General features: G+C 52.7%; 1 protein-coding gene and 1 pseudogene across 2 annotated transcripts in view; one reads left to right on the top strand and one right to left on the bottom strand.

The window, feature by feature from the left end:
- ALDH16A1 (aldehyde dehydrogenase 16 family, member A1) overlaps positions 1-9,478 on the bottom strand; it is a 30,510-nt gene that overhangs the window by 7,903 nt on the left and 13,129 nt on the right. The window contains exons 2-10 of one of the 2 annotated variants that reach the window (XM_006898666.1): positions 7,172-7,274; positions 6,634-6,760; positions 4,621-4,799; positions 4,457-4,534; positions 4,071-4,252; positions 3,839-3,991; positions 2,303-2,488; positions 1,872-1,967; positions 1,622-1,758 (exon numbers count right to left, since the gene is read on the bottom strand). In XM_006898666.1, coding sequence (XP_006898728.1) covers positions 1,622-1,758; positions 1,872-1,967; positions 2,303-2,488; positions 3,839-3,991; positions 4,071-4,252; positions 4,457-4,534; positions 4,621-4,799; positions 6,634-6,760; positions 7,172-7,274 — 1,241 coding nt within the window. The remainder of the gene's footprint in view (positions 1-1,621; positions 1,759-1,871; positions 1,968-2,302; positions 2,489-3,838; positions 3,992-4,070; positions 4,253-4,456; positions 4,535-4,620; positions 4,800-6,633; positions 6,761-7,171; positions 7,275-9,478) is intronic. The other variant, XM_006898667.1, reaches the window with a different exon arrangement.
- LOC102845244 lies at positions 7,812-8,245 on the top strand (annotated as a pseudogene).

Below are 9,478 nucleotides of genomic sequence, written 5' to 3' on the forward strand. Positions count from 1 at the left end.
GACCCAGAGAGAGAGGGGAGGTTAGAGACCCAGAGAGAGAGAGAGGGGAGGTTAGAGACCCAGAGAGAGAGGGGAGGTTAGAGACCCAGAGAGAGGATAAGCTGCACTGACTTCCTTCATGTGACCTTTTAAGAGTGCTGGTGCCACAGTGGTTAACCTCTTCGTTATTAACTGAAAGGTCAGTATTCTGACCTCCTAACCTCTCCAAAGGACAAGAATGAAGTCGGCTTCAGTAGACTCACACCCCCGAAAACCCTATGGGGTAGTTCTACTCTGTCTCATAGCGTAACTATGAACCAACTGAACTGGCCCAGTGGCAGTGGCAGTGGCTTTCTTTTCTTGTTGTTGTAGTTGTTGTGTACAGTCTAATCTGATCTGAAGGGCACAGGAGGAGCTTGTCCCTCCTTCTCCAGCAGAGCATCTGGTGGATTTGAACAGCATGCTTTCGGGATTGCAGCGCAGCTTCTTGCCACTAGGCCACCAGAGCTCCCTGGGACGTGGCCTGCAGAGCTTGCAGATCTTACCGGGCCTGGTCAATATACTCATACAAATGAAGCAATGAAGGGAGCTCTGGTGGCTTAGTGGCAAGAAGCTGCACTGCAATCCCAGAGGTACATGGTTCAAATCCACCAGATGCTCTGCTGAAAAACGATGGTCAATCTCCTCCTTTACCAGTCAGATCCGATTTGATGGCACACACACACAAATTAATAAAGTAAAATTAAAAACACATACACACAAAAAAACCCCACAAAAAATAACAACAAATGAAGCAATGATCAATTATGCAAATAAGGTAACCAAGCATAGCCTACTATGCAAATGAAGTGTCTGAAGCCTCCCGTGAGATTGGTCAGGTTGTGGCCCTTACCCCACCTCTACCGGTTGGGGCCATGGCTTGAAATTGATGAGTTTCTCTCATGTAAGCAGCCATCCCTTTTCAGACAGAGAACAGAAGAAAGCAAACAGAAAAAAAGAGATAGGAGCTCTCTTTAAAGAGCTGGCCTCTGGAAACTCTATGAACTTTGATAAATGTCAACAGTTATAGAGGAACTTCAGGCCTTTTGTTCAGAGTCTCTACGAGTCGTGCTTGACTCGAAGGCAATCAACAACAACAACAAGAGAGGCCACAGGCTGGAACAAGGAGCACAGGACGAGGCCTGGGGAGGCCCACAGGCAGAGGTGGTGGAGACGGCAGGGCTGAGACCTCGTCTGTCCTCAGGGGCTCACAGAAGCTCATCCTCATGGACTGAGACGTGGGCTGCACTGAAGAGGGGAGACTTTGCAGACACACTTCCCGACCCTGCTCTTGCTCCTGACCCTCAGAGGTACCGTTACTTCTTTAACCACTTAACTGGAAGCATCGTTTGTGAGCTGTGTGAGATGCTGCAGTGGGAATGAGTGAGTGGCTGGAGCCGGGATGGGGAGGCCACCAGCTTGGAAAACATGGAAATCTGGGATGTATCTGACCTCCGCCTCACAGGAATTGGCTTTGTGGTAATTCTTGTATTTGAAGCTGGTACTACAGGGTGGGGCAGAGGAGCCCAGGGTGAGGAGAACCCTCTAGAAAGAGAGAGGTCAAAGCTCAGGCATCCATCTGTGTCTGGGGGAGCTGACTGACCTGTGGCCCAGCTCCAGCGCCTGCCCCAGCCTCTCGCTCCACACACTGGCACTGCCGCCCCGGGGCGTCCCGTTGGCCACGGCCAGGGCCTCCTTGCCTGTGCGGAACGGGGAGGCCACGACGAGAGGCCACGGCACCTGGGAGGGAGATGTGGCTCAGGAAGGGTCCACGGCCCCGAGATCAGGTGGAATTGCCGTCCCAGGGCCCCCTCGGGGTGTCATGATGAGCTCTCCCCCCACCAAGGGCTCACCTCTGCCTGGGCGCACGGGGCAGCCGGGGGTAGGTCGGAAATCAAGGTCGGAGGGAAGAACGGGCTGTTTGTGGGCACATCCCCAGCTTGGAAGACCTGCAGAGAAGCAGAGCTGGGTCTACAAGTCTCCTTCCTGCTTCTTCCTTCTCCCTCGGACTCAAGAATTCAGACCCCTACTCCCTCTTCCTTCAGACTCAGAAGTCTGGTCCCCCTCTTCCCTCAGACACAAGAGTCCAGCCCCCCACTTCCTCAGGGTCCAGTCCCTCTACCCTCAGACCTAGGAGCCCAGCTCCCTGTTCTCTTGGACCCAGGAATCCCAACTCCAATGTCCTCCTTCCTCAGCACAGAAGTCCAAGCCTTCGGTCCCACACTCCTTGGACCCCAGACTCAGCGCCTCCTCTCTCAGCCCCAGGACCAGCACCCTGGCTTACCTGTGCACCCTGGCTCTGGGCCTTTTGGACATAACGCTGGGCCTGGTCACATGCAGCAGCCCCTCGGGCCCCCATGTCCACAGCCCCGTCCAGCCCTCGGCCACAGCGCAGCTGCCTCATCCGTGCCTGGAGTCGCCTCATGGTCTCTTCCCACATGGACTCCTGGACGAGGAGCCTGAGGCCTCCCTGTCAGGAAAGAGGGAGTCAGCGTGGGCAGACTCGGGGCCCAGGATGGGGAGAATGGGGCACAGAGAAGACTGCAGGGGTCCCAAGCTTGGGGTTGGATAGGAGTCAAAGACATTGAATGATGTGGACTAAAGCAAAGCATCTCCCAATTATTCAGATTCACGGCTGGCCTGGAGGCTTAGTCTCTGTGGAAACGATTACCAGGGCCATCCCCTGGGGTACGGCTGACAGGAGCCCCTGAACCTTCAGTGAGCATCTGCACACTTTAACACGTTGCCACAAATGACAGCAAACGTGTTTCTAAGCACGGTTGTCAATTTAATAAGTGTGCAGCAATGTGTTAAACATCACCCCACCAGGGCTCCTTGACTGAAGCTGGCATTCGGAAAAACCAGCCGCCTGGAGCCCCAAACAGTCCAAGACCAGGGGAGCCTGGGGCCTGGGAATTCAGGAAGCTGAGGTGGTCAGTCTCTAAATTGCTGGGGGGGTATGTGTGTCTGTGAGTTGATTCCAACTCCAAGTGACCCCATGTGGTGGAGGAGAAATGCCTACAGACTCTCCCAGACTGTCATCTTTACAGAGGAGGGTGCCCTGGTGGCACGATAGTTAAATGCTCGGCTGCTAATTAAAACATCAGTGGTTCAAAACCATCAGCTGCCCCTTGGGGGAGAAAGGGGAGGCAGCCTGGTCCTGCAAAGACTCAACTCAAACCTGACCCCTGGTCATCGAGATGGAAATGACACATCACTGACCCACCATCAGGTTTTCAGGGGCTGCGGACGGCACGGGAGGAGAGCTCCTCCTTCACCCCACCACGGAGCAGCCGGAGGATGTGCCCTGCTTGTGGGCTGGTGGCGCAGCCCCTGTCCCCCAGGCCAAAGGCCACCCCCTTGGAAATGCCCCAGAAAGTTCTACCCTGTCCTGCAGTCACCAGAAGGTGGAACCGACTTGACGAAAGTGGGTTTCATTGTTAACGGGAGCAAGTCACTAGGTTTTTCCCTGACAGACTTGCTTGTGGGTTTGAGCTGAATGCTTAAGACACTGAGCCACCACAGCTCCTTGCGTCTCCTTTAAGGGTGATGAAGGGACTTGGAAAAGGACAGTGGCTGGTGGTGGCTGGGCAGCCTGGCGAGAGTCATCCACGTCGCCGAGTCCTATGTGTGAAGACGGTCTGGGTGGCACATATTACATCACAATGAAAAAAAGTTAAAGTGGTAAGGGGCGTTGGTGGGAGATTGCACGGGGCGAAGACAGTTTGGGGACACGAAGATGGTAAAAAGAACAATGTGTGGAAACACAGGCACCGTTATCTGGAGACAGACCCCCAGACGTGGGCCCAGTGGGTCTCACCGGGCTGCGGTCTGACCAGGCTGCGTCCACCACCCCCTCCACGGCCGAATCCACATCCGCGGTGTCGGTCAGCACCAGCATCGACTCCGTCCCCAGGGCCAGGGACAGCTCGGCACCCCCGCCTGCCAGGGCCCGCCGGAGGGCACGTCCTTCCTGTGGGAACCCCGGGGTTCAGCTGGGGTGATGCCTCTCATCCTCCCTGTGTCCGCCCCCCTCTTGGACCTGACCATACCTCAACAGCTCCACAGAAGGCCACCTTGTGGACTCCAGGCTGGGCGGCCAGGACAGGCCCCAGAGAGGGGGGGCCGCAGAGCACATTGAGGATTCCGGGGTAGGAGCCCAGCTCGCCAGCCAGCTGGGCCAGGAGAAGGGGTGTTGGGGAGGCAGGGGGCACCAGTGCCACAACAGTACAGCCTGGGGGAGCAGTAGGGTGAGACTGTGGAGGCCAGCCCCAAGGCCCTGTCCCCCTAACCCAGGAGCCCAGGCCCCACGGCTCTGCCCCCCTAAGACCCAGAAGCCCAGGCCCCACAGCCCTGCCCCCCTCAGACCCAGGAGTCCAGGCCCCACAGCCCTGCCCCCCTCAGACCCAGGAGTCCAGGTCCTTGGTCTATCACACACCCATCGCCAGGGCAGGGCAAATCCTCCACATCATCTCAAGGAAGGAGAAACTTGGGGGCAGGATGATGCCAACCACCCCTACAAGAGAAACAGAGGGCATTGGGGCTGGCACCTCCGGGACACTGGGGATGAGGTGGTTACAGGCTGGGATTCCCGGTTCTCACCCACGGGCTCCCAGCCAGCCAGCGCCCTCTCCTGGGTGTATGCCTGGCCCGCGTGGTACTGCAGCAGCTGCTGGGCCAGGGGGACATCCCTGTCTCGGACCTCTCGAACAGCTCTCCCAGTGACCAGGGACTCCAGCGTCCACAGCAGTCGCTGGTGCTTCTGGATCATCTTGGCCAGCCTGTGTGGAAAGTCAGGGGACAGTCATTGCCCAACTACGCCCCCTGTCACCTCATCACCTAGACCTCATCACCTAGCAGGTACCCAGGACTACAGTTCCCAGGAGCCCCTAAGGCATCAACTACCACTTACCAAGGGCAGGGGAACTCCAGAGATTTATGGGACTTGTAGTCCAGTCAGGAATCAGAGGGTAGTCCCAACAATGAACGCACCTGAGTTTGCAGTGCAGTTTCTTACCTCTTAGAACACCAGAACTCCCTTCAATGAATGCACTTGGCTAAGCAAAAGGTTTGCGGTTCAAGTCCATCCAGTGCTACCCTGGAAGACCTGGTTATGTAGCTCTCAAAGCTCAGTCACTGAACACCCTATGGAGCGCGGTTCTGGTCTGACCCACACGAGGTCACCACTGGTCAGACGTGACTTGACCATTAGCTGGGATAGTCCGGGAAGGACTCGAAACCTCAGCGTGTGGTGTAAAGTTGGTGGATACCTGGAAATCTCTGAAATACTTGGAAATTGGATTTTACTCCCAAGAATATGCTGGGAAATGGACTTTAGGCTTCACCACCTCCACTGAACTGCCAAGAACCCCAGCGAACCTCAAGGATCTTCCGGGGAAGAGAAACTTTGTCAGTGGGAAGAGGGAAGTGTTTGGTTTTGTTTTTAACCAGTAAACCTGAAAGACAAACAGGGAGGGAAGATGTGTCTTCCTGGTATCATTAGGGGCTGCTGAATGTCACTCTGGGCCAAGACGGCCAAAGAGAAGAATGAAGAATGCAGAACTCAAATGCTGATAGCCTTGCTTGTTGCTGATAAGAAGAGAAAACGGCCTTGCCTGTCAGGCTAAGCTAGCAGGTGGCTCGTAAATCAGAGTGGGATGTCCCTCCCTAAAGACTCCGTTTATAAAAATCCTCCCCAGTAAGTTCACAGTGTGACTTCCCATTCTGCTTCTCCAGAATGAGGAACTCACCCGGGAGCTCCCCTTTCCCCCCTTTAATAAATCTGCATTAGCTTTCTCTCATTCTCTCTGATTTCTTCTTTAAGTCCCCTAACCTAACCTAACCTAACCTAACCTAACCTAACCTAACCTAACCTATCCTAACCTAACCTAACACTGAGTCCATTCTTACTCAAGTAACCCTGTGTCCCCGACTCCTCACATCCCCACAGTCCCCACAGCGCTGAGACCCACTGGTGCAGGTTCCTGTGTCCATCCATCTTGCTGCTGATGGTCACTCTACCAGGTTTTGAAGGCTGTAAATCTTAACAGAAGAGACCGCCCATCTTTCTCCACTGGAGCTGCTGGTGCATTCGAACTGCCGGACACACTCAAGGCCTTTGGGACAAAGGCACGGCTCCCAGTGGACAAAGCCCCCAGAGCTCCCTCTCTTATTTGCATCGAGATGGGCTGGAGTTGCATCTGCTGTCAAGGCGCCCCTGCTCTTCGACTCTGGTCCCCCCACGCCGCCAAAGGCAGTGCTGTGCGCCTGCGCCATCCTCACACTCCTCAGTGCGCATGCTCCCGTCATTAGACCCACTTCGCATTGCCCAAGTGCTTCCCAACCTCGGGGCTCATCCGCCCTGGACAGTGTCCTGCTGCGACCCAGAAAGCTTCCACTGACTGTACTGCAAATCAGCCAGGCCTTTCCTCCTCGTCTCTCTTAAGCCAGGGAGCGCCACTGAAACCTGTCACCAGCACACAAGCCACCACCGCGTGACAGGGTGGCTGTCTGTCAGCTCCGTGGGAAGTCAAGTCTCCCATCCACGGCTCCAGGAGGATGCGGGAGGGTGAATTCATGTCCCACCTGCCAGGGACCACACCTGGGCTGTCTCACCTGGTCAGGTGCTGGGCCCGAAGGGTCCCGGGGAGGCTGCTCCACTTCTCAAAGGCCGACCTGGCTGCCTCCACGGCTTCCGCCACATCCTCATCCTTTGCCTGCAGGCAAGTGGCCAAGCTCTCTCCTGGGGAGAGGGGAGGAGGGGTTGGGGTCCCCATGCGAGGAGAGGGGAGGGCAGGAGCCCCGGGAGTGGCCTAAGCCAATGAAGTTGGTCGCCATCCCCATTCTGGGCCTCAGTTCTGTCATCTGACAAATGGGATAATAATCTGCTACCACAGCTGACGCCTCTTGATGTCTCTTAAGGGCAAGGCCAGGATTAAGCAGATAGTGATTTCAAAAAGCCTCTGTGGGGACTTGAGACCGTAATTAGGGGAACTGGGAACAAGAGGACCCCGGAATCTTTGCCTCCCCCCTACCCCTCCTCCCTGCCCTCGGAGGTCCAAGCAAAGACAGTGGAGTGTCAGTGGTAGGGACAGTGGAAGGCCACACACCTCCCTCTCTCCTGGTGACCAAGGGTTGCAGGGCATGATCCTACCTGTGATGGGATCCTGACAGGGCACAGCACTCCTGCCTTCTGGTTTCCGCCACTTCCCATTGACGTAGTGACCCAAGTTGCGGTCCTGGGTGTCCAGCCAGTCCTGGGCAGGGGCACAGTTGAGGAAGGTCAGAGTTGTATGCAGGGAGGCAGGCGGGGAAGCTCACCCTCTGTCCCGGCATCCTTCTTCCTCTCCTCCCATCAGCTACATTTTTTCCCCTCTTGTTACGTGTGTATGTGTGTGGTTAAAGAAACGTCACATTCACAAAACGACAAATACTGCATAGTGCCACTGTTGTAGAATGCGACTGACATCAGGATTGGGGTAAGACTGAGAAAACCTGGCTAAATTGTGTATACTGCATTCAAACAGATGAGGGAGAGAACAGTTTAAAAGTGATATATGATAGGGTATTATAGTTATCACAGGAATCCAGAATTAAGGCTGCATAGTGGAGTGCATTCAGGGCAGAGGGGAGGACTGTATACCAATGAAGGAGTTTATCTTTTGCTTTTCGAAGAGAGGAGTGGATTTGGTGGAGGGGTAGAGAGAAAAGTGCAACACAATGAACGGATGGAAATCCAAAATCTCTGTAAATGTTCATTAAAATTAATAAAATAAGGGGAAGAACGAGGCGCAATGGTGAGTACGGTGACGCTCTGTGGTGCTCTGAGAAGAAAAAAATTGACGCATTTGGTAACGGCTGCAGTCGGCCTCAGATTCCAGGACTCACTTGGTGCTATGGAAAAGAGCTTGCTCCCAGTATAAACAGGTGACCAACCATGAGGACTTGCCCATTCCAATGGAGAATCCTTATAAAGAACCTCTTAAAAAAATGTATCTTGTGTGAAAAACATGTAGATTATAAGAATGTACTGCTTTTGTCCCAGTTTATTTCTCCATTTACTGGATGCATATATGGAAGGCACATAACAGGTCTTTGTGGGAAGAAACAAAAAGAAATCACAAAAGCAATTAAGAGGGCTCAAAAACTGGAATTTATGTCAGTTACATACAAGGGTCCTGTGTATCTCAAAGACCCAAAAGTTTATAATATCAGATATTGGGAATAAATTATGTAAGACCAATAAATGATTGTGTCACCACCAAAAAACAAAAAAAACAAAACAAAAAATTAATAAAATAAAATGTAAAAAAGCCCCACACATAAAATTTTTTATTTTTATTTTTATTGTATTATTTTTAAGTGTACCATCAAATCAGATCTGACTGGTACAGGAGGAGATTGCCCCCTCCTTCTCCAGCAGAGCGTCTGGTGGATTTGAACCGTGTACCTCTGGGATTGTAGTGCAGTCAGTGTCTTGCCACTAGGCCACCAGAGCTCCCTTAAAAATTTATTATTAAGGGGAGCTCTGGTGGCCTAGTGGCAAGAAGCTGCAACTACAATCCCAGAGGTGCATGGTTCGAATCCACCAGATGCTCTGCCGGGGAAGGAGGGGCAATCTCCTCCTGTACCAGTCAGATCTGATTTGACGGTACACGCACACAAAAATAATAAAATAAAAAAAAATTATTATTAAAATATTATAAAAAATAATACTAAATACATTATATTTTCTTATAGTCTATACACAAATGTAACTATATATTTAAACTCGGTAAACTAACAAGGGGAGTTTGAGAATTTCTGCCAAATTTCATTAATATTAATAAATGGTATATAGCTTTAAGAAAAATAAAAGAAATGTGACATAAAATCCATGTCAGCCAGTGCCGTTGTTATTGCTGTGTTGTCAGGTGCTGGCAAGTTGAGCACGACTCACGCCGGCGACCCTCTGAACAGCAGGGTCTTACCTGAGCCCTGTCCTTACCCAGTGCCATCCCCATCATCTCTGACACACCTGAGCCCACTGCTGCTGTCACTGGCTCAATCCACCTTGCTGGCTGAGGCTCTCCCTCTCTTTCACCGACCCTCCACATTTCCAAGCACGATGTCCCTTTCTGAGCAACAGCCTCTCCTGACCACATACCCAAAGTTTCCCCGTCCTCGCCTGTAAGGAGCACGCCGGCAGCACTTTCTCTGAGACATGGGCAGTCCATCCATGGGACAGTCAGTGCTCTTCTCTGACACCACAACTCAGAGTAGTTGATTCTTCTTCTGTCATCCTTATTCACTGCCCAGCTCTCTGAGGCATAGCAAGTGATTAGAAAGCCTGAATCAGGTACAGCTTAGTCTTATTTTTTATTACTATTAATTTTTTTAAAAATTTATTATTTTCTCTGTGCGTGTGCTGTCAAATTGGATCTGACAGGTACAGGAGGAAATGGCCCCTCCTTCTCCGGCA

Source organism: Elephantulus edwardii, unplaced genomic scaffold (genome assembly GCF_000299155.1).
Source record: "Elephantulus edwardii isolate Elephantulus edwardi_28Jun2011 unplaced genomic scaffold, EleEdw1.0 scaffold00236, whole genome shotgun sequence".
Taxonomy (NCBI): domain Eukaryota; kingdom Metazoa; phylum Chordata; class Mammalia; order Macroscelidea; family Macroscelididae; genus Elephantulus; species Elephantulus edwardii.